General features: G+C 45.0%; 1 protein-coding gene across 3 annotated transcripts in view; it reads right to left on the bottom strand.

Annotated features, from left to right (window-relative positions):
* Window positions 1–2331: 2331 nt before the first annotated feature.
* syde2 (synapse defective 1, Rho GTPase, homolog 2 (C. elegans)) overlaps window positions 2332–25546 on the bottom strand; it is a 48152-nt gene continuing 24937 nt past the window's right edge. For all 3 annotated transcript variants that reach the window (XM_069153100.1, XM_069153099.1, XM_069153098.1), the window contains exons 5-8: window positions 21013–21139; window positions 12089–12270; window positions 10465–10696; window positions 2332–6503 (exon numbers count right to left, since the gene is read on the bottom strand). In XM_069153100.1, coding sequence (XP_069009201.1) covers window positions 5755–6503; window positions 10465–10696; window positions 12089–12270; window positions 21013–21139 — 1290 coding nt within the window. In that variant the 3' untranslated portion in view covers window positions 2332–5754. The remainder of the gene's footprint in view (window positions 6504–10464; window positions 10697–12088; window positions 12271–21012; window positions 21140–25546) is intronic.

A 25546-nucleotide genomic window follows, 5' to 3' on the forward strand; every position in this document is an offset into this window, starting at 1 on the left:
TTTTACTTCATGAGGCAAAACTTGTTCTGCAGAACAAACAAGAGAGTGACTCAAAAAGCAGTCCGGGTGTAGCCTTCCTCCAAACCCACTACGGCTTACAGACCTCGTGCCTCTGGAGACTTAAAAAGTCTTTCAACACGCAGCAAAAGACCGATCGGGAGGAGGGAGGTCAAAGGCAGAAGGTGTTTTCAATGAACTCATCAACTAATTAGATCTGGTCCAAGGTCTCCAAAACTCCAAATGCGAGTTTACACACACACAATCGTGCCCTGCAAAAATGAATTTAAACTTCGCCATCTTTTGATTATTTAATGAATCTGTCCCTTTCTCTTTTTTCTCACAGCCAGAGCTGACACAGTTGATGTCGGCTCTTGGTACATCCGGAGCTGAGAGAGCAAACGTTTCCTCATCTCTTATTTAAAAATATGTAAAGTTTACACAAAATGCAATACAAGGACATGTTTTTTTTTTGTTGTATTTTTAAAGGATAACTTTAAGGTCACATGGAAGACTGCTATGATGTCTCATCACTGAAAGTCCTAAAACTTTTAGTGTTTATTGCCACAGTTACCACACAAAAAAAAAAGAAAGCCTGAAACAAAGACTTTGTGTTTTTGTGGCTGGCTGGTCGACTTACAGCCACGATACTGACTCAAAGGTCAGCAGAGATTAAGGTAACAGACGAGGGGGAGAAGAAGAGGAAAAAAGGTCTGGTTTCACATGCAGGTGGCTGTCAAGGATGTTTACCTAACGAGACCCATATCTCTTCTCTCCCCTGAATTAGAAATGAACAAAAGTTCAGTTCAGTTCACTCTGACAGACGGCCTGATATCAAGTGGCGACCCTGACTATCCAAACAGCCCCCGTGTTATTATGTCTGCCTCTGACTTCATATGGGATTTCACTCTTGCTTTTATTGGGACTGAGAGAGCAGATTTCCAAGTCAAATGTGGATGGAGTACTTTTAAAATATGCCCTCGGTAGGTTTGGAGCCAGCACCTGAATCTAAATATCAAACCCTTTTCCAGATGTTCAAAGATGGAATTCAAAAAGCTGGAAATATATTAGACATTGACGGGATCCTTTGTGAAATACACCTTTTGAGACTGACGGGAACATTATTCTCAGTGAATGTAGTTATTTACATTTTCAAACTGTCAGTGAAGTATTTGGCTCCATGTTCACGTGAATTCCCGTGTGCATGGTTATTGGAGTAGATGTGTGGTTATAAACAGGGCTGCTGAGTGCAGGCAGGTATGTGTACATCTTGTACCCTAAAGCCCCCTCATAACTGTTCAATGCAGCCATAAAAAAAACATGATATGGACCCACTGTAGTGACATCAAACAAAGCTGAAAACCATTTAGTGCTGAAAGCCCTCCGGCGGCTGACTTCTCATGCTAACTGCCAGAGATGCGTATCGCCTCAGCTGGAGACGCCCGGGCGCAGTCGTCCCATTCCTGTTTGAATTTACAGCTCATTTCGGCAAATTTCACAGTAAAATGACATTTAACTCCTTCAGCGAGCTGCTTTTAAGTCTACGCGCGGTGCGCATTGTTCTATAATTGTATGTATCTCATGGACGTTGCTGGTAATGTTTTTTTTTTTTTTTTTGGAGCCGCAGGGAAAAAGTGCAGCCTTCCAGCAGTGGATTTTACGGGACAGCTAAATGCAGCTGCATTCTGGGAATGTCCCTGAAGCTGAGAGTCATTTTGGGAGATTCCCACAAGCCAACAAGGGCAATTCCCCGACTTATCTATCTGCACTCGGCAGAGGCTGGGTTACAATGCTCCCACAGCAAAGAGGTGAATCCACAACAAAACAAAACAAAACACAGAGTCCAGTTTCCTGAAGTTAAGGTCAACTTTTTTCCTTCTGCTTTTCACTAAATCAGACCATCTTCAGAACAGTTTGGGAAACTGTGGTTGTAGCGTCGAGCCATTTTAACAACAGCGATGCGATTGCCGAGCCACATGTTGAATAACAGAGATGTGTTTGCATAAAAAATAATCTCAGAACAAAGTTTTCATGAATGAATCCAGGCTTGTATCGCGTGTGGGAGTGAGACGATGCTGTGTACTAAAAATTGACTGCTGTGACCGTTCAAACCAAAGATTGCGGTGCACAGAAATGTCTTTTGTTTAGATAGCTGCACAATCATGTCTATAAAATCCCACTCCACTGGGAATAAAGCTTTTTGCTCAAGTGAGTAGTCATTTTGAATCTGTTCTGAAAAAAATACTATTCAGTTAAAAAAACAAAACAATAAAATACGGTATGTCTGAGATGTATTGAAGGGAAAAAAAAAAAAAAAAGACACGCAGCCACGTGTGAATGTAAAATAATATACTTTATTATGACCATACATTTTTCAGGATCAATAAAAAGCACTTCTGTTTTGTTTAGCAATGCTTTCAGTGTGGCACAGTTTCCTCCAAAGGACAAAGAGGATAAGACAGACATAATATTATTTAAAACGCATGAAAAATGATGATGACGTTGGTGCATTTTGTTCAAAAGAGATTAGAAGGAGGCGGGAAATGAGAAGATGATAAAACAGTGAGGAATCCCGTCAGAGGTTCCAGTTGACGGATTGTGGCTCGGTCCCTGCAGGACACAACCAAGTGCTGGCCAGAGGACAGTCCTGCCCAAAGGACAGTACTGCCCAAAGGACAGTGTTGGCCAAAACAGGCATTAAGTTTCAATTTCAACCTCTATTGTTATTGTTGCTTTTTTTGTTGTTTATTGTATCAGTAGAAATAAAAAAATCTAAAGAGTAAAAAAATGTAAAAAAAAAAAAAAAGTTTTAAAAATGCTTTTCCTCTTTGCAAATTTAAAAGACAATTATCACATTTCTGGAGCCAATTTTGTTTGGGACTCAATTAATGGATTTACAGGAAAAACACATTTTTGACCATGAAAAACTGTTTTCACAATTTAATAGACTGACTCTCTGTCTGCCTCTTAAGTCCTTTGGAGGAAAGCTTGAACAATGCAGTCATCTGTCTATCGAAGGAACAGGGGGTCAAACAAATGGGCATACATTAGAAAATAGTCTTATCTTACACATAAATATGAAATACAAAAGGCAGATGAGACAGAGCCTTGTTAATGCCAGTAAAGCTTTTGACCATGCAACGTTCAGTACCTTAAAAAAACAAACAAGAACAAAACACCAAAAATCATGAACACAGCTTAGTCCACCAGAGACACAAACAATGTCAAATATATACACAATATAACAAAAATAACAATATCACTTTTTTTTTCCGCAAGAGCACGATTGTATCATATATTTTACAGCTAAAGTTGTACCATTAGTCCAGCACATTGAGATGCGTACAGGTAGCTTGAAGGGAGATAAGCGACTATTGCTACAAGTCAACACTACGAGGTCGTCGGAAGTACTTAAATACGCCATTGAAATATAAGCTGTAAAAATAATATACTCCGAATACATTTATATAATTATATACATATACATATAGGTTAAATACTGATCATTCTGAATCCCTGGATTGCTGAAAACGTCCTTTGTCTCTTTAGGCAGCTCTAATTGGTTCTAACTGGGTGCTCCTCCGCTACGTTTCCACCGCTGCTCTGAAAATTTGTGCTTCACATTGTCTGTTTCACTGTTTTGATAAAAAAAAAAAAAAAAAAAAAAAGCTGGGAGAAGTTGAAAAGTGACTGGTTGGTGTTTAAAAAAATAACAATTTAAAAAAAAGAGATTATTTGCTGCATTTTAAAGAGGTAGATGAAAAGCTCGATACCACTTTCACGTTAGGCTTACTTTAGCAAAGCATAAAGAACATGTTTAACAAAAAAATATATGTTTTTACACTTTTTTTTTTTTTTTTTATACAGGTTGAACAAAAACAAAAATATTTTGTTAATTGGACAGTTTAAGAGAGATATTTTTTTAAATTTTGGACAAAGCCAGGCTAGCTGTTTTCCCCCGGTTCAGGTCTTTACGCTACACTACACTACGCTAAGATAAGATAAGTTAACTGTCTTCTGATTCTCGCTTAAATGAATCGTACAGACATGAGAGTAGTATCAATCTTCTCATCTAACTTTGGGCAAGAACATTTCATAAAGTTATGTTGCCACATGGAACAGATGTTATCTCTTTTTATGGTTGCCTGCTTCAAGAACAAACACGTTTGAACCGTGCAGCTTTTTTGTTGAACTAAACGTGGACTGATGTGACTATGTCTGTGAATGGGTGTTTAAATAGTGAAAACCGCGTACGCATATTCTTTCATAGTTTCCTTTAGGAGGAGGTTTCGGTGGCGGCCGTTTCTCCCTTATTTCAGACCACGGCCAGATTATTTGTAACCGCATGAACTCTAATGACAATCTACACTACCGACTGCCTAATAAGTGCATTATTGTTGTACAACATTTAGTGTTTTATACCTCAATAGAAAAAGCTCTCTGCTGCCTTAAAAAGGAAATCCACCCTAAAACAGAATGTACACACGGTCCTCCTACGATCTTGGGTTTGTTTTACTGAACGCTTTGTTTACATGCCTCAAAACAGACAATAGAAAAGAGCAGCTCTGCAATTTAAATGCTTTTCCGTTCAGCGTTGTTCTGGTCAGTGCCAGTATCAGAATTTGTAAAAACCTCTTTATGGATTTCTTGCGCCTGCCAGGTAGACAAAATGGTTTGGCTCCGATACCTAAATTTGGCGAGCCAAAAGAAATGACGCCCGCAGTCTGGGTGCTGAAATTGAACCAGGTCTTACCCAAATTAAGGCCACCACATGGGGTCCACAGCAGGTTCGAAAGTGGCTAAATTTTGCCACATTTGGCATCTGCTGCTGGGCCACAGGCCAACACGTAGCCTCAATCAGCTCGATTCAGTCGGCTACCTGGGCCGCCTTGACTGTAGAATTGACGGGATAGTTCTGTTTTCTCTGCAGCTTTTGGATTTCTTTAATTACTCATTATGTATTTTTGTTGTCGCCATTTTGTTGACTCAAAGCCCTAATGTGTCCCAGATTTTTTTTTTGTCTAATTGGAAATGTCCAATGTCCAAATGCTGCTTCAAAAGCCTGCCAGGAAAATACTTCTTTGGAAACTGTTTTTGTATGAAAATGGACAATTTTAACGACTTCCTTCTGTAAATGTTGGCAGCCTTTTCCCCCACTTAGCAGAGTCCCACAGTACTCAGGATGGATTCACACCTGCTGAAAATAGAATATCCTCCAGCCGTACATGTTACGGTGTAGGTTGCCAACACTTTATCAAGCTCATAGGAGGTGATGCATTTTATTCCAGGGTGGATTTTCCTCTTGACGTACCACCTTCACACAATTAAGGCACCTTTTAAACCCCTGAGGGGTCAATGGGTTCTTCTAATAAGAAGAGAAGCAACAATAACAACATGGAACACAGAACTGGACTGAAACAAACACAAAGTAAGACGGTCGACAAAATAAAAGGAAAATAAAAAAACATTACGGAATGTCTGTGGGTTAAGGTACAAACACCAGAAGCGCCCCGTTACGTTTCTTCTCATCTCAACCTTCAGGGTTCTTACAGCAGCACCGTTCGCCACGCTGCCATGGTGACATCCCGAGACCTCCATGGAAACACCGTGGCTGTATCCTGAAGCACCTTGATCGGTAAAGAAGGGCCGTCCCGAACGTCATCCGGCTTCGTGAGTGTGCGCGTGGATACGCGTGTGTGTGTGTGTGTGTGTGTGTGTGTGTGTGTGTGTGTGTGTGTGTGCGTGCGCTGGAGTCAGTCAGTATCCGACGTTGAGCTTGTTCTTGTTGAGCTCTCGCTCCAGGTTTCCTATCAGAGTGTCGATGCTCTCCTGCAGGTCTCTCAGGTTCACCCTGTTGCTCAGCACGGGGCTGATGTCCTGGATCTTCATGTACGCCTGGTACGTGTGCTCTTTGGGCAGCCGAGGTGGCAGGATGTGCTCACACAGCCTCTCTTCTTCCTCCTTTTCCTCCTCCTCCTCCTCCTCTTCTTCCTCCTGCTGCTCTTCCTCTAACGGCTGCCCGTTGTTTGAACCGTCACTCTCTCCTTGATTCTCCTCCTCCTCCTCCTCCTCCACCTCTTCGCCCTCTTCTTCCTCCTTCACCAGCTCCCCTCCCTGAGGCTGCTCCTCCTCAGTGGGATCAGACAGACGACTCATCACCTTGTCCTTCTCAGTGTCCCCCTGCTCCTCCCGGACCTCCTCAGCAACCTCGGTGTCCTCAGACGGCACGTCGTCATAGTCCGCCTCCTCTTTGCTGGGAGGCGGCAGCATTTCAGAAGGGAAGTAGCTCTCTCCACAGCCGCTCCAGTCACCGGCGTACCGGTTGCTGGGGCTGTCCAGACGTCCGGGTTTGGGTCGCAGCACGCCCGCCATCTCCGCGTCGGTGAGGTTGAGCACCTGAGGGCGCTCTTTTCTCCGCCGCAGAGGAGGAGCTGACAGGAGCAGGTCGGACGAGGTCGGAGGAGCCAGAGATCCTGCAGACGAGGACTGGCCACGCGGGTCCACGACTGGAGGAAGACACACAGAAGAAAGACACAGTTCATCGGATGCGAAGAGGCAATTTGAACGAATAACAAAAAAAAAAAAAAACTCATGTCTTCTCATTTTCTCGCACTTTCCAAGGAAAACGTTGCTGTTCTGTCCGAGTTTTACATGAAGTACCCGAAGCATGCGGGACACTGAAGATGACAGCTTTGCCCCCGGACCCAGAAGCCAACCAATACTTGTAGCTGTCTGGTCCAGGATCTGTCTCTGGGGATTTAATTAAACACAGCTCTATTAAGGATTACGCAACATGTAAGCACAACGTGGAATCAAACAAGGTTTTAAAGGCAAATTTGCCTTTACTGCATTGAATCTGGATGGAGTTCAGTTTGTAGTGCTCATAGCATTAAAAAAAAAAAAAAAAAAAAAAACATCTCTAACAAGGTCCCGGTTACTTTGAACAATAAACAGAAGATTATTTCTTCAGGAGTGTGAGGGCACATATCATAAATCAATCTGCAGTGAGTGAGCGAGAAAACATGTTTTTTTTTTTTTTTTTGCAAACTCACGAACAAGCGAGCTTAAACATGCCTGAAAAACAACAAGCTTTGGTTTTGAAGAAAAACGGATTTCTTCAGTTTATCTCAACGACTATCAGGAAAACATGAATGAATGAACATTCCATGCAGAGTCAGACGCATGCCGAAGACACTCCACCGCACACTGTGATTTAGTTGCCATCCTTCTGTACCGTCTGTATCTCAACCAAATCTAAAAGATTTTTTTTTTTTCCCCCAAAGTAAAACCCCGAATCATCTGACTGCATTACGAAAAAGTCACAGAGAGCACTGCAACGCAACCAGCACGGTCCTGTTACCTGTCTGTCTGTACCTCTGCGCACCTACTACACTGGTGACACCGCTAGCCCTCCCCCACTGCATCAGGAGAGGAACAAAGACACAGTTAGGGCGATGAGTCACGATCGAGAGGCACAAAATATAAGAATCCTACATTTTATTTTGCCTCCTGAATATTTTTCCGCGTGCATTTCCACCCCCCTACCCCCCCCCCCCAAAAAAAAAAAACAGCCGATGAATTATGAAGCGTGTTGACTCCAGCTCATCAGACCGGCTGTTGCTGATGTAATATTTACTGTAAGTAACCCTCCCGAGGCTAAAGACTGGAGCAATTATAACCCTAAAACAAACAGAAATTATTCCCGCTTTCAGAGACACCGTGTTATTTAATTTCAGACATGATTCACTGACGACACGATTAAAGTGATTCGCTGTAAACAGAGCAAATGAAGACAGAGCGCAGACAAAAGCACGTCAGCTTGTGTGACAATCGGGAAAGAAATGTACTGCATGTGGTGATTTTACCAGCTGGAGTCCGTCTGTTTATCGTAACTTTATTTATATATTGTAGAAACAACCGGACCCTGATATTGAATTCATTTCTATAGATCTTTATGTTTGGAAATACATTTTCCAAACCTTCATTTGTTGACATTTTAATGTTAAACTTGGGTTGAACTGGGATCAAATCACTTTAAAGGCATCATGCTTTTATTTCTGACATTTTTCTGCTGTAATCGTTTGTATAAGACTGGAAACAACCTGTTTTTCAACCCTTAACTGGCTTATAATAATTTCTTGATTCCATCCACCCATCCATCCATTATCTATACCCGCTTTATCCTGAACAATGTTGGGCCGGAGCCTATCCCGGCACACTTTTGGGCGACGGCAGGGTACAACCCGGAGAGGTCGAAGGTTTAATTTCTTGATTGATTATCACAAATGAACGATGTGTTTTTATTGGCATCTCTACCGTCTTTGGGTGTATTTTCACGTCTTTTGGCAGCTATTTTCTTGATGAAATGGACAAAATTATAAACTGGACCTCGGGCTTTAACTTAAGTAAAATACCTGAAAACTTCTTCCACCTATGTACACAACATGCAGCACCTCCTCGGCCTCGTGACGACACGCGCGATCACTCGCTTCCTGCGAGCGGTGTCGGTGTCCTCGCACTTGCCCGAAGACATGTGCGGTCCAGGCCTGAGCAACAATGCCTCGGAGGGTTTGGTGTGTGTGTGTGTGTGTGTGTGTGTGTGTGTGCGTGTGCGTGTGTGTGTGTGGGGCGTGAAGAGGCGGCTGAAAATATCCCATAATGGCTGTGAAATGTTAGGGTGAAGCTTCAGGGGCTGAGGTGGAAGGTTAAGCCTGGAATGCTTTTAATTACAGTCCAGGCGTCCTGCACCCTGCGCCGAGGAAGACGGCGGCGCGGACATGCTACCGAGGACGTAAACAAAGACTTAAACCTGGACTGAGAGCTTCATTAGTGTCTTTACAGGTCATTAGGCAGGTGACATCAGCTGCAGACAGAAGACTAAGATCACAGTTTGATTGCCTGCAGATATGAGTTTTGAGTAAGTGTTGAAATTCCACTTGTACTTCCCTCGGCGATCTGCAATTGCAGGATTCACCGATGCTGACTTATTCAGTCGCTACTCTTTGTTTAAGTTTCTCTCTCCGGGCTCCTCCTCTGGTCGATGTAAAGGAGGGTGGAGGGACCTCAGATTCAGCGGGTTTACACTGAACTGGGTCAACGCGGGAGTCGGAGGATGCAGTTAAATTTAAAGGATCGACCGGACGGAGTCATTTCCTCCCCAGACGCCGATCAGCAGATCTGCTCGGAGGGGAGGAAGCTCGGAGGATTTGATTCTTTCAGGGATGAGAAGGATTTCTCAAAACACGGCATGCGTGTGCATTTTGAAAAACGCGTGTCGAGACGCTGAAAAAAAAATGAGACAAGCTTCACAGGATATCACCGCACTCTGCAGAACAGCTTCCTTTCAATTAAGACCCGGTAAGCAGGTTTAGTCTTGGACTGATGACCGTGCACGTTTCGAATTGTGTATTGAAATTTCAAACAGTCTCATGACTTTCGGAGTTTTCAAAAACTTTTCCAGCTGAGGTCAGAACAGGCAAACTGCTAACAACTGCAGCGCCGTCTGGAGTCCGACCGATACGGGTTTGTGGGGCTGACGCTGATACCGATATTAGGAAGTCAAGAAATCCTGATATAAATATATCGAAACGCTTGTGATAAATTGAAGAAGATTTTTGGGGGCAGCTGTGGATCTGATGTGGGTTGCCCACTAATTATAAGGGCTGGTGGTTTGATCTTTGGGTCTTCCTGTCCACGTGCAGAAGTGTCCTTGGGCAAGACACTGAAGCGTAAGTTGCTCCCGATAGCAGCTGAGCACCTTGCGTGGTAGCTCTGTCGCTGGCTGGTGCTTGAATAGGAGGCAGAATGAAGAGCTTTATAAGCTACAGAAGTGCGGGCCTGTTTACCATGTTTTCTAGTGGGATGAACACAAATTCATAAAATGAAACCCGTCAAGTTAAAAAAAAAACAAATCAAATAAGTTGCTGTGACCGATGAAGGTTTTTCACCGCCTGCAGCTCGTTTCATCATCCTTGCCTCCCTCCTGAATAACCTCTGCGTTCCATCATATCTCACACTGAGCAGACAGCTGCAGCGGGATGAGAGCAGCTGCGCGGGCAGACAGATGACCTGCGCTAAGTGAAGCCGGTACTGGGTTTCTGTCCTTGATTGGCGATTTATCTTCAGACGGAGGGGGCCACGCCTCGAAAGTTTGGTTTACTTTGGGGCTTTACTGGCTTGGCTCCGATTGGCTCAGGCAACCGTGATCAAGCACTTGTGGAGAGTTTCATCTCTGAGGACCCAACAGATGGTATCCTGTGGCTATCAGCTGTCCTTGTGCCAGCGGTGGGTAACCTCAGGGATCAAAGCAGCCCAGCCCCTGAAAGGCCCTTTGCAGCGCTGAACCGCAGAGCCGGCACCGATTTGTACAAGACCCTCGGCAAAAAAAAGACACAGAACATGCGTCCAACCGGACTGCAAATGAGATGCCAGAACGTACAGACAGAAAGCAAGAAAAAGCTCGCCCACCTGGCCAGAGTTGCAGCAGGTAGTGCAGGACTTCGATGTGCTTTTTGAAGTGCAGCGCGCTCGCCAGCTCCTCGGAGTCGATGAAGACTCGGTTGGTGTGGCAGGACGCCTCCTGACGCTGGCTGAGCAGCACCGGGCCGAAGCACACCGCCAGGTTCTGACACGTCATCTTGTTCACTTCTTGGTAGGACGCCACCAGCTTCAGGTGGTTGAGAAGCTTCCGCAGTGTCACCTGATGTCGGCGAACACGCGCACACACACACACGCACACACACACACACGCACACACACACACACGCACACACACGCACGCACAAGCGCAAACACAGACAAATAAGGCATGTTATTATTATGATTAGTAGTTGCAGTAGTACCACTGGCAGCAGCAGCAGAAAGTGCAGCAAAATCTACTACTAAGCTTTTGTAGCAGTAAAAACATGTATGTCACATAAGAAATGGTGAGAAATATCTCTTCTGGGGAACACGGAAAGATTTTAAATAAATGCTGCGTTGGTGTGTTGATACGACGGCCAATGTTTGAAACAGTTGTGATAGTAACATTAGCAGGTTGAAGGTGGGTGAAGCAGTCTAATGTGTGCTGGAAGCATCACAGTTCCTTTTGTAAAGTAGAAAAGTCGTTTTCATTTTTACGTGATTTTTAAATTCAATGAGCATCTGTGTAGAAAAAACATTTACACGGTTGGTTTTTATTGTTCCTCCCATTTGCATCTGCTTCTCTTGTGTTTTATTTTCTTGTGTTTTACTTATGTTTTATATATTTATCTATCAGTTTATGGCAGATTTGTATCACTAAACAGTATACATGTCGGACAGTAAATTAGAAGAAATTGAAGTACAAAAACAAATTTTTGGTGTTTATTTTGAAAACAGAGTATTTATATATAAACAGCCATATTTAAGTGATCCTTGAAATGTCTGTTTGTGTTATGTGCCTGTGGAATAATAGGGCGCACCGGCGAGCTTGGTATTACCAGACCAAAATACACTGTCTGGATATGCGGGTCTGGACACGCTCCATTTGGGATTGTCTCCCGTCTAATGGCCGGCAAGACGTTTCGACCAATCAGCTTTGACCACCATATGACGTATGTTGTGCTCTACCACCACAAATCACCATCACGGTGGTCACTGATTGGTCAGCCCTTCAGCGTGGATGAACAAACCTTAATGCGAACAGAGTTTGAAGACTATAATCACAGTGAAGACCGACGCTGTGAGCAAGAGGTGGGCGGAGTCAGGCTACACACGGTTGGTCCAGGGGGTTAAACTACTGGAATGAATGAATGGCGACATCCATGGGACTTTTGTTTGTTTCCCATCTCTCTATTATCTCATTCTCGGCCTCAAAAGTCCGGTTCAATTTTTACTTTATGGGATTTATAATAATCTGCGAATACTTCAGTGAAGGTGAGAAGATGAAACCACGATTACCAGCCAACGTAATAAGCCACGTAATGGCAGCCAAAGAGCAGTAATCTGCGGCATTATCATCATGACTGTCATTATCTGTGCCACAATTGGCCCTTTCACTGCCACCTCTGTGACGGTATTCTCGCTCCGCGAGGACTGCGAGAGCCCGAAGAGGGTGTTTTGTCTTCCTCACCCTCTCCACGTCCGGCAGGATCTCCAGCAGGCTGACGGTGTGCTCCGAGTCGGCCTGGTCGTTCTCGCAACCCGCCGCTCCGATCCGCAGGGGCTTCACGGCCATGGACTCCATCACGGCCTCGTACAGCTGCTTGGTGATCAGAGGGTAGGGCAGCTCACGCAGGTAGTCTTTCAGCACTCCTGTCAGCGGGGGGGGGGGGGAAAGATCAGGACAGTGAGCCGACGTCCGAGTCATTTAACCGTCCCACACTTGAACTGAGAAACACGCAGGCAACTTTAAGAAATCACGGACAATATATCTTTATGATGCGTTGTCATCGAGAAATAAAAAGCTTTCTTTTTTTTTTTCTTCCCCCCTCTCGGGTTAAACCGCTGAACCCGGCGCACTTTCTTGGCTGCCAATTGAGGTCTCATTGTTCTCTGAGGTCGAGTCGGGCGTGACTCGTCAGCCAGAAGTTTTTCTTTTTTTTTGGGGGGGGGTGGGGTGGGGGGTGGGCGCGTTCACACCTGTGACTTCAGCCTCCCGTAGTTCAGACAAAAGCTAGGGGAAAACATGAAACCCACGCTGTCTGTCTCCACTAAGCCCCTGAAATATCACTGGCATGTCTTTTCATCAAAGGCAAAAGGAGGGGCGGGGGGTAAATACTGGAATAAAAAAAAAAAGCTCTTGGCAGTGTGACAGCTCTTTGTGGTGAGTGTCTGCTCTCTTTTCCCTCTGCGTGAAGCTGGATCGGTTTTCAGGGAAGGCTGGGGGCTGTGTTATTAGCAATGTTGGTCATGCTCCAAAGTAATGCACACTGAGCATTTACGAAGAGTAACAAGATACAGAGAAAAAAAAAATCGGCATTTCTTAGCAGCTAAATTGAGCAAATGACCCTTTAAACCTTTTTAGAAATGTAAAGGATGCACCTAACCCAATTTCCTGTTACTGCATATGCAACTTTCATGAGCTTTGATGCCGCAAACGTTTCCTGCTGATGCTTCGACATCATCTTATCCAATCACGTCGCTTTTCTTTGACGGACTGTTCGTGTCGCTATAATCTCCGGTGTCCCCTCGTCTTTGTCTCTCAGTCACTCGTCTTATCAGCCGTTGGGTCCCAAACGTGCGCTTGAGGACAGAACAAGAGGTTTTCTGCCCGATGATGTTGGGAACTTCGGACGCTCGCTGCTCCTCTGAACGAGGTGCTTATCAGGAGATGTTTTGACTGTGTTGGGGATTTGTGTGTTTGGTGATACCAGTAATCTATAACACCGCCGAGGATGAAGACTCTCCCCGAGATTGTGAGTGATGTATGAATATTCAGACAAGTGTGTTCAGAGCGTTTTGTTCTGTAGGTTGTTGCGTTGTTTTGTTTGGGTGGTGTGTGTGTGTGTGTGTGTGTGGGGGGGGCCTTTATCCCTGATAAATCACAGGATTGTATATCAGCATGAGGAGCACAAGCACGACCCAATCATTCCTTTAGCTCTACTGTTAACAAGGGAAACATTTTCTTCTCACACTTCATATTCAGCTGAGCACTCGAGAGATATTTAAAGGTCCCGTATTGAATAAATTCAGATTTTATTGTGTGTTTGATCGTAAAGCAGCTTTGAGTGTTTTACAAATACTGTCAAAGTGAGTGATGGAAGAAATGCACACAGCCCATATGAATTTCTGTAACTTTGTGATGTCACAAACTCACACATGCGCCCACCTCTCCAATCTTTTATGTAGAAGAAACAAACGTCAACCAACCGTGACGGCACCCATTGGGTTGGGAACTATTTTGCCTGTCGCCATCTTGCTATTTTGAGTGAACGGTGAATCCGACTACATCTCAGAGGACACTACGTCCGCCCACCTACAGCAGAAACCTTACAGCACCACAGGCCTGTCAATCAAACAGACACGCCCCCAAACATACTGCTTTTTGAGGTGTAATAACTAACTAATGATGAATTATTTCCAGATGGACCACCACAAAACTAATAAGAACGAGTGACTTTAGCTCACAACACCATAATGACTTTTGGGGGAAAAAAAATGACTGACTTTGTATTTCCTGAGAAAAGTTGAATGAGAATCTATGGACCCAGACAAATTTAAAACATTGGACCTTCAACTAAGCTCACTTTGAGTTGTTTTTTTTGTACTAGTTGTGATGACAATCTGCTCAACAATCCAACATAACACTTCATTACATAACTGTCTGTCTGAACCCTCTTTTATTTTGGACTTGACATCCAGTAATTTTGTAGGAATGGCAACACGACAGCGGGTGCATGAAAAGTGTGAAACAACAGCAAAAGGAACAATCTTTTGTGACTTCTGCCACACAAGATCAGAGGACATACTGTATGTGTGTACAGTACCTATCGCGCTCTGAGAAATTCCCAAAGCCGTGACACAATCCTTTTGACACAACTGACTGAGATTAGCATGCTGTAAATAGGAGCTGCTGCTTTATCGCATCTCCACTTGAGGTGCTCTTCCTTGTCACCGCTTGCCTTCTATTTACAGCAAACTAGAATACGAGTCACTGTAAATCCACTTAGACCCAGAAAGGACAAAGGAGGGGGACAACTTAACATGCTCACTTTTTAATCCCAGTAAGTCCCCAGCCTGCTCTTTAAGGAAGCCTGAGGCTTTTCAATCTATTCCTAACTGATATCGTGGGTCGGTTATCCATCAATATCTGGAGAATAAAGAAGATGAACTAGTGTTTTATAATTAGTTAATAACATTAAGTAGTTTTAGGTGACGACACACTTAACTTTCCTGTCTTACTTTCTAACAGCTTGACATCAATGAGACTCTTTGTTTATTGGATTAGAGAGTGAAAGGATGATCTAATATTCAGTTCAGTGTCACAAAACAAAATCTCATTCGATCAGTATCTGCAAACAATCTGCGCAAGCAAACACACAACACTCATTGGAAAAATGATCGACAGCGATCGTGAAGTGCGACATTCAAGGATCAAACCAATCGCTGATCAAGATACCAACATTTTTAAAAAAAAACATTATTATTTTGGTGTCAAAAGTTGTTTCATACAGTCTGCAGTTTGGTTTCTGGAATAGGTGGCCAGGGCATAGCGTTGCCAGGTCGTAGGTCAGATCCCCCTCGAGCTCCTCGCCAGCTCGTCCGAATCTGCTCAATTCTGGCTCCAAAATACCAAGATGGTGACAAGCAAAATGGCAATTCACAAACCAGTGGGCAACATCACAGTGGGTATCAAAGTACGGCCTCGCAGAGCTACGAGCACGATTGTTATTCCTTTCATGGAATCTTCTTCACATTTGTATTATGTTCAACGTGTTTTCTACATTTACTGATGTATTTTTTTGAAATGCACTGCATTGTGTGTTTTTAATTTTTTTGTATGTAAAACCTCATCAACAAACATTACAAATGAACTTAAGACTGAAAATGCTACGACATGTGGACTTTTACTGATTATTATGCTGTGCTGCAAATCCGTCTCTACGAAAAGAAAAATACACAAATAAAAAAAGATAAATAATGAATATTGTTTGTGACAGGCAACACTTGAACCCCAAAAACAGCAACTTTGTTTTCTTGCCTTTGAAGCTCCTCCAAAACTCTTTCCTCTGAACTTGGGATTCAACACGTCCCGACAGCAAAACACCCACCCACACACACACACACACACACACACACACACACACACACACACACACACACACACACACACACACATAGAAATATTGTGCATTCCTGAGGCAGTCGGTGGAGGCTCTGTAGAAAAACAAGTCATCCCCAAACGGGCACACTGGCGTATCATGTCAGCCCTCCCACCTCAGGTAGACCAACACAGTGACAGCTACGAGTCAGCAGGGTCAGACTTCAGCAGCGCTCGAGGCAAACATTCACTTCAAACTTCATAGTGTCCCTGCAATTAAACGTGCCCCCCCCCCCCCCCGCCCCGCGAGCCGGCAGCATAGCAGATCTGTGGCAGCACGTTTCCAGCTTTTCTTCTTTTTTTTCTAAACCTCGGATTCACATCCACGAATGCTTCTGTTGTCGTACGTCGTGTTGGGTATGAAAGCTGGTATGAGCAGAATTCAATAAGGGCACATAAACACACACGAGACATTCACTCTCCTTAACGCTTCCTCAGACGCGCTGATTTCCAAAACAGATTACACAGAAATGCGCCCCGAACACCCTCCAGCTTCCCGCTGTCAATCTTTACCGAGACTTTACCACAATGATACAAATAATCTGCTTCCTTCATCGTATGAAAACAGGCTGCCTGGAAGCAAAAATGAGCCAAAATGTTGTCCTGCTTATCTCGGAAAAGTTTAAGCTTTATTTGTTAAGCGATTGTGTAAATGAAGTGCAATAACAGCCACTTGACTTTTCTTTTTTTTTTTGTCTTTTTTTTGTTTCCTTTAAAACGTGAAGTCGTGCATGGCAGAGACTCTGACCCTCTCTGTGCTGCGTCACAACAACAGCACGCCTGTTTCACTGCCACCATTTTTTTTTTTTTTTTTTTTTTCCACGCATGGAAACATCACATGTTCTGTCTTTTTCTATTTCAACAATTAGTCACTGCAAACTTTGTGTACGTGCACATGTGCATGTGTTTGTCCGAGGTGAGGAGAATACAGCCATTCAGGGAAATCATTAGCCTGCTATGAGTCAGTGCTCCTGTTGGTTGCCTTTTTCACGTGTACACACACACACACACACACACACAAACACAAACACACACACACACACACACACACACACACACACACACACACACACACACACACACACACACACACGAACACACGCGAAAGCTCAGTGAGACTTGAACACATACGCATGCGCGCACGCACACACACAAACACACACACACACACACACACACACACACACACACACACACAGACGCACACAGACACACACACACACACACACACGAACACACACACACACACACGAACACATGCGAAAGCTCAGTGAGACTTGAACACATACGCACATACACACACACACACACACACACACACACACACACACGCACTCTGACACACACAAGGTCACAGGCGGCTGAGGGGGTGAACAGGTGTGCTTCCCTGCAGGTGCTTCACTTTCAGCCAAGCTGACAACAAGCACGCGCAGCGTGTCTGTCCTCTCACATTTAAACTGTTGACGTCTGGCTTCACACCAGCGAGACGTACACTCTATATTTCCCCTGACGTGTTTACCTCACAAAGAGTGAACAGTAGCGTAACTCCTGAAGCTCAGAAATACAGGAAAAACAAACCCCTTCAGATGCTGCTTCAAAACGTCCACTTAAAGCTTCGGATAAAAGTATTCTGATGTATTTTTCTCTGCTCAATTCAGACGATTTCAACGTCCCAAATGTGCCACCAAACACTACAAGGCACACAATGCACTGGGGCACGGCTCTACCTTTGACCTCTTGTTCAAACAAAGCGGAAGGTCACTCCTCTTGTCAGCGCTGCAGTCAGCGCCTCGCCTGGAGAACAAACAGGGGTTTGTTCTCCGTCCTGCCCCCTCCCTGCTGTCCTGCACGCCCCCCACAGCACCAGGGGGGCCAGAGGAGATGTGTGTGTCGCTGCCTCGTCCGGTGGCACGGCGAAAGCTTTTACGCAGCGGTTGCTTCGGCTTGTTCCACGGCGCAACGCGAGCCCTGAACTCCGGCAACAGCAAAGCTCCTCATGCTACGTGCGGATGCGTCACGGATACGTCTGCAAGCAGTTCTTCTCAGCTCCTGACCTGCAGTTTAAGAATTATTCTGACACCCACACAGGCCCGGAGCTCTTTGTAAAGTGGTTGCCTGCTTCCCTGGCCGGCCCAGGGTTCAGCTAATCCCCCATGCGTGAGCCAAATACCATCTGTGTTTGTTCGGCAACAAAGGGGGCACTTGTTAATGACTTTCCATGTCTTCACTGGAGTACCGCTGAGGGTGAGGGTGGGGGGTTGAGGGGGGGGGGGGGGCAGAGTAGGGACTACCTCCCTACTCTGGCGCTGGAAAAGACGAGTCAGGCGAAGGCAAATTAAAGACCGCAAGCTCAGATCAATAACCGTGCCGAGCTGTCAAACGGCAGGGCTCGGGACGCGCTGGTTTCATCATCAGAGGGCGGAGGACAGGTACCTGAACTGGTTTTCCGTCATTGGATCCGTTTAGAAGCTTTGTTTTAACACAAAGGCCAAACGGGGTGAGGAGAGGGCCTAAACGTCGGGTCATGACACTACACTGTCCTCTCACACAAAACAAAATTCAAGGTGATTTAATGTGTGTTTGTGAGGAAGTACGAACTCTACAATAAAGTGGGATTGTAAAAGTTGTGGTGTAAAGGTCTACTTGCTTCTTTTATTCTCTCTTTTTTTTTTTTTTTAATGGGGCATAAGTTATGGATAACAACTTGTACCTGGTACTGTTTTTGGGATCACCTAAGTCGAGGTACCAAAAAGCGAGTCGAGTAGAGCCGGTACCGGCGGTGAAAAAGGAGCTGAAGCTACAGGACAGCGCTGCGAGACTGAACTGACTGACCTCATGTCAAACTACCGAGCGAACCAGGCAGAGAAACATCATCTCATATTGAAATTCTTATAAATTAAAAAACAAAATGACTGGAAGAAAAAAAAAAAAAAAAAAATCTAACAACGTCACCAGCGAGCGTATGATTGGAAATTCTTCAATTAAAGGAACTATTGTCCTCCTTGGATTCTTATATTTTATTGACACTGCAAATATTTCAGGGATCTTGCTGATATCGATTCGTCGTCTTTGAAACAAAAAGTTAAAAAAAAAAAAAAAGTCCTGCTCACGTGAAACTATACTTTATTCTTAAAGAACTGTTTAATGGCAACACAGGTGTGTCCACTGTAGCAGTGAAACACCTGTTCAATGAGAAACGTTTTCAGAGACATGCTGATCGGCTTTCCGGTCGGTGCGGTAAAGTGAGTTCTTGAGTGTTTGTATTCAACACTCTGCAGCCCCACGAAGAGCAAAGAGCAGATGAAGTGCGGAGCGGAAGGAGGAACCGCTGCCGGCGACCTGCTGAAGATAACGCTGTTTGTCTTGATTCTTCGCGGCATGCTGCTCATGTTGATAAAACACCTCGGTGGATCTTTTGAGAGAATTGTGACTTGAAACAAAAGAATGGCGATTTGAAACAAAGGCGGGGCCGCGCGCTGGGCATGTTTTGCCAGCTTTGGATTGACCTTTGACCCCTGGATAATCCCTTTCACTGCCTCCGCTTTTAAATTAGCTGTGTGACGCGCCAGTCCTCTTAGCTCATCCGCTGGCTGTTCGCTCGACTCCGCGCGGACTCCTGACTTTATACTTTGATTATAAATTCAAATGAGATCGCACCACGAGTTCTTCTGCTTCATGTTCCCTCTTGATGTCAAACAGGGTGTGCTGCGCAGAAAGTCGCGGTACCGTAAAAAGCTTCAGCCTTTGTCGGACTGCTCTTATTATCTCGTTTTTTGTTTTACTTGTCTTTACCCCTCATTGTATTGTTTATGACCGTGTTGTCTTTAATACTGAGTTCAGAGTAAATCAGATTACAAAATTCAGGTTATTTTTCAGGAAACTGTCAAAAAAAAAAAGCAAAATGACGTCAATCAACGAGCAGCTTTTTGTTTTGTTTTTTTACCAAAGTTTGGTGCTTGTATCCAGATGCACATTTTTTGCAGGACACACCATAACCCCCCCCCCCCCCCCCCCCCCCTCCTGCTCTGCCACTCTTCCACTCGCTCAGGCCCATCTGCAACAGCAACTCGCTTGGCAGAGCAAATTTAGGCAGCGAGAGAAAAACCAACAATCCGCGCTGGTGCTGGCCCTTTTTTTCTAACCCGCTCAACTGTTAACTGTGTTCTTTGCCCTGCCATGCAAATGCATGTGGATCAAAGCAGGCATGATAGGACGACGCCTATACGGGGCCTCTTCCCAAAACCAACAGCAGCTCCGACAATGCCCAGGGGTTTCCATGGTCTTCCTCCTCTTTTGTAGGAGGGGAGGGGGGGGGGGGAGAAAATCATGACCAAGTCATTTTCTACAACTCCCCCCCCCCTCCCTCCCAATCTGTCACACTCGTGGAAACATGACTCCATTCAGTGACACAGCTGGTTTAATGCGGGTGAGACCGTGTGAGATGTGCTGAAGCGCACTGTTTTTATTCTTAATTTCAAAGGAGTGAAAAAAACAGAAAAGAAGCAGCAACTCTGAGTAATCAAGAGTTTTAATCTTTAAATGATGAGAAACAATCTGGAAACTCCGGGACGAATTGTCTACGTTTGACAACAGAAATCCTCTGACTCAACGTGACCTGGGAGGGACAGCATGAAGCATGTCTCAACCACAAACCTGGAGGAGAAAGAATGACCTGAATGTACAGCATGGTGTGTGTGTGTGTGTGTGTGTGTGTGTGTGTGTGTGTGTGTGTGTGTGTGTGTGTGTGGGCCTTTCCCTCAGGCACTGGTCTTTTTGTTGGAATGCTTTAACTACAAACAGCAGACACACACACACACACACACACACACACACACACACACACACACACACACACACACACACACACACACACACACACACACGTGTTGACCTATCAGCAGTGGTCCCACCAGTTCAGACACGTTTACTGGGCTGGATCAATACTCAGCCCAGCCTCCATCAGACTGATGTCCTGAGATTTTATCTGGGTCAACCTTTTCGATCTGCTTCACGGTAAACCTGAGCACACCGAATGTTTTGTAAATTCTGTGTGTTACGTAACATCCTGGTGAAGTACGGGTATGAGGGTATTTTGCAGGCAAACAAAAGGACACCGAGGCTCTCTGGAAAAGCAATCCAGTTAAATAACGGCCTCCCAATTAAACCCGAGCGTGCGTGGCGATCCTGTGCTCTGTGGCCGTCCGGCGTTCCCCCGTTACCGGCGATCGTTTTACCTGTGATGACGTTGATGTCCGGATACGTGTTTTCACACAGCTCCATGGCGTAGCTGTCTCTCTCGAACGCCTCACGCAGCTCCTTCTTCACCGCCGCAGACCCACACAGACGGTAGAGACCTACCACCTGGAACACACACACACACACACACACACACACACACACACACACACACACACACACACACACACACACACACACACACACACACACACACACACACACACACACACACAGAAGTAGGTCAAATAAACACGCCGGGTTTAGGAGTTCAGCAGTTGACAGTGAGGTGGACGTTTTTACAGCCCTATCGATCAAGCTTTACGTCTGCGCTCAGATAATGCTTTTGCAGAAACTCGTGTGTCTCCAAACACAAGTCTGCTTTATCTCCACTGAATGACAGCTTAAACGAGCAACTGACAAAACGGTATATATTCCTAATAACCCAATCAGGACTCGCTTTATGACGAGACCCAGGAGGACAGGAAACTGCTTACCAAACAACAGAATCAGTAGAGATTGAAAAAAAAAAACCGCGGCCTGAGGTCACAGAAAAAGGACGCGTGCCAACTTTCGAAAACATGTAAATCTAAGAATCTTTGACAAAAAACCCCCCCGCCTTATTACAACTAAAAATGTACCTAATATTATAATTTTTCTACTTTCATTTATATTACACTTTTCTTATACTACGATCTCGGATTCCATGCCTCCATATTTTAACTCTGCTTCTGCTATTTCTACCTATTCAGTACATATAGCACCTATTGCACATCTGTCCATGGTGAAAGAGAGATCCCTCATCTGTCGCCCTTCAGGAAGATTCTCCTTTTATTCTTTCTGTTGGAATTCTTTTTGGGGGGGGATTTTCTGCCATGTGTACCTTGTAAAGCCCTGAAAGAAACTTCTGCTCGTCAAATAAAACTGACTCGACCGACCACCAGCTGCCTTTTCTCAGCTGAGACAGACCGAAGAAAGGCCGTCCTAACGTCTAAATTATCTGTGGACTGATGAAACGGCCATAGAGGCGAGTACGATTACTTCTAAAAAAAAAAAAAACACACAGAAATAACTAGTGTTAAAACATGGTTTAGGATAGAAGTAAAAAAAAAAAAATCAGAAACAGCTGACTCGGTATTTATCAATAACTATCCTGTACGTTTTCTATCATTTGCCAACATAAGTCAAATTCACCGCTTGAATATATCGGTCTGGCCGCGCTTCACGGGGGATTGTTTCCTGTCGCTGAATCCTCAAGGACCAAGAACTCCGGTTAATTTTGAAACCTTCAGCCAATCGGCAGTGACCACCATAAGACAACAACAGAGACCCTCCCCCCAATGGGAACATCGACATGTTCTCATTCCTGGTGTGTCAAACGCTGACATTTTATCTCTCCACAGACTTCACTATCCTACGCTTGACTTCAGGGTCATCACAATTCGCCACCTCCACTGGTCGCTGATTGGTTGAACCCTCCAGAGTGGCAAACCTTATTGCAAAGAGGGTTTCCAGACTATAATCATAGCCCAGACAGAAGCCGCGAGGACTGGTTGGGTGGAGACGGGCTACTGTGGAGCCACAACGTGAACGGCAGCACAAACTAAGAGAGTCATAAAGTTGGCAACTCGACTATAATAATGTCACACAGCAATATTTATCTTCTGTGTGTTGATATGAACTAACATTAAGCACCACAAGCCTCGACAGGCTGTTTAAACCGTAAGACTGAGGAGATTTAAGATTAAAAGCGAAGCGCTTACTTAAACGCGGCTGTGAGTTAAAAACTTGAGCGAGTGCGTTTCCGTCAGCTGCCTCCTTTAAGAGTGAACAAAGTGAAATGTTGGCCGAGGTCTGATTAAAGTGTCACATCCTGTTGACTGAATGGATAAACACTGAGCTCTTCTAAAAACCCAGGTGACAGCTCGGCCTTAAAAAAAATTAAAAGCGCCGAGCGATAGAGCGATAAAGCATTCACGTTTCTTTACCTAAGCCTCCAGCGTGTGACCTAAAGGAGCCGCGGATATTCGATAGCTGAAACTCGGCACCGCTGCTCTCCTTGTTATGTTGGGATTAGGCCTGGCTACAGACATACCATAATTTCTCCTACATGTGTCTGTCTGGTATGTGGCGTAGCAGACCAACTGGTGTGGTTGCCCCGGTAACGCGTTAAGTCAGTGGGCTGTGAATGGCGAGTCGGGTCCGGTTCCACACAAACACCACACACAAACACACACACACACACACGCGCACACACACACACACACACACACACACACACACACACACACACACACACTGCCGGCCCTTCCGGGCTCCAGCGTAGGAGCTCCATGATGTCTCCCCGTCCCACCACGCCGGCTCTCCTCGTCGAGCTGAGCGGCGCTTTTATAAACCGCACACGAGAGGCAGAGAGGACGACAGATTAGGCAGGGATTTGGCTTTGTGTGCTAGTAAACAAAAGTCACTGGGCACAATGAACAACAAGTCCATTCAGAAAAAAAAAAAAAAAAGTCTCTTTCTTTGAGGGAGAGCCGAGTGCAGGCGGGGAACAGCTGTTAGCAAAAAGAGGGCTCGCACTTATGCACTGCGGCTGCCGGGCAACACAACAGGCAGCACCAGCCAAGACCTATATGTGGAATAAAGCAGACACAATGACCTCCAGACTAAATGAGGTCCGTCGACAGGAAAGTGGACGCTCGGTGAGGTTTTTTTTTACTTTGTCTGGGATTGTCTGGGAGACTTTATAGAAACATGAACTAAAGGGAAGTGCATTAGACTGCACTTCTGCTCTTGAGTGTGCAGCAAGTGGGGAAATAATTATGTTTTCAGATTCATGACAGAATAAGAGGACGCTTTTCCTGCCAGGATTCAGGGGTTCCCCGCATATGGAGGAAGTCTGTTCTGTTTAAAAGGGTTCATCTGTGGAGATGTCCCCAACATGTCCCAACATTTGTGTGCATCTTTTACAGTCATGCACGGCGTGTGTGCAGGTTACTCGGAAAGCTCCCTTTTGTGCAGAAACGTCTCTTTCTAATGGGCTCTGAGTGCTCACATACATAACTCCGGTCTCGCGCACAAACCTCTTCTGCAATCTTTTCAAAACACCCACAATCACCCAGCGTCTTAAAAGCTCGGAGAGGCCCCGAGGACACGCAAGTTCCCCGAGACTCTCCATCCAACATCCACAAAATCATTTGTAAAGGCACAAAGCTGCACGTCAGGCCGTCCCCGCTTTAGTGACACAACCTGCGAATTCCTCTGGGATCTGGTGTCAACCCCGTCCTAACTCCTGTCTCCCGGAGGAGCCCTTACACTTGATCTCAGACTGATACACATGCACAAAGTCTACTCTTGAGTCTCTGTCATGAAAAGAGACAGAGGAGCGGGAGGCAGAGAGATGAGAAGAAACGCTGTGAGGGACAGAAGACAAACGCTGTCGGACTGAGAGACAGAAACAGAGAGGAATCACAGAACAGCAAGACAAAGCAGATTAAAAACGATTGGTAAAGTGAGCGTCATACTGCGAGTTCAGGCAGCTGAGAGCTGGAAAAGTTCACATTTGGGAACGTCTCACTTCCTAGTTGAGAGCGTTCACCAGAAAATCTGCTCTATTTCTGTCAGGATACAGCAAAGTGACCAACAGCCTTTTTCATTCATATAAACCAACACAAGGACGCAGCTAGCAAAGTACGTAGCCGAGCCAAACCAATTCCATTTAGTGCACTTCTTCCTTTCACCACAAACAAGTGACGTCCAACCCGCTTCTCGAAGCGCTCAAAAACCTCCCATTTCCCTGGTGGGATTTCCCAGTTCGACACACAGGTGTGTGTATTTTTTTCACTCATGAACGCACCATTAGTTTCAGATGTGTCAGACTAGTATGTTTCAGCCTCAAAAGTGAGAATTAAGTAGATATTTCTCCATTTTCTATAATTGTAAATGTCTTTGGATTTTGAACTCTTTGTTGAACTCTTTGACAGACCCAACAGGCGGGTTTCACTTTAGCCTCCGCAGACAAGATTTTTCGACATTTTTTTGACACTTTACGGTCTGAAAGATTTATAAAATTAAGAAAAGTCGAACAAATGTAAAGAGTTTTGGTTTGACAAAACAAGCAAACTAACAATGTCACCTCTCGAACGATGAATAAAATATATAAGCAGAGGATTAATGGATGTCGAACTTTCAATCTGAGATTATTTTTTTTAATAATAATTAGCCACCTTTGAAATCAAAGACATAACTATCACTGTTACTCCTTCTGCTGCGCAGGTGGCGGAGGGCGGGGTCTAATTTGACGGACAGGCTCCTTGGGAGAGGCCCAATGTTTGCCTGTTGGCCCCCGGCACCCGCTGCTGCTGGCATGCCCCCCCAGTGATCAGTAGGTCAGACACTTTTACTGCCGCTGTCTCAGCTCTCTAATTAGAAGAACCGCTGCTGCTTCTCTCTCTTCTCTCTCTGTGCTGAGCACGTGAACTGTGGATGAGGGGGGGGTGAAAACAGGAGACGATCACATGATCCCGGAGACCC

The sequence above is a fragment of the Embiotoca jacksoni genome, unplaced genomic scaffold, assembly GCF_022577435.1.
Source record: "Embiotoca jacksoni isolate LCO1_2020_lvr unplaced genomic scaffold, fEmbJac1.0.p SCAF_19, whole genome shotgun sequence".
Lineage (NCBI taxonomy): Eukaryota > Metazoa > Chordata > Actinopteri > Embiotocidae > Embiotoca > Embiotoca jacksoni.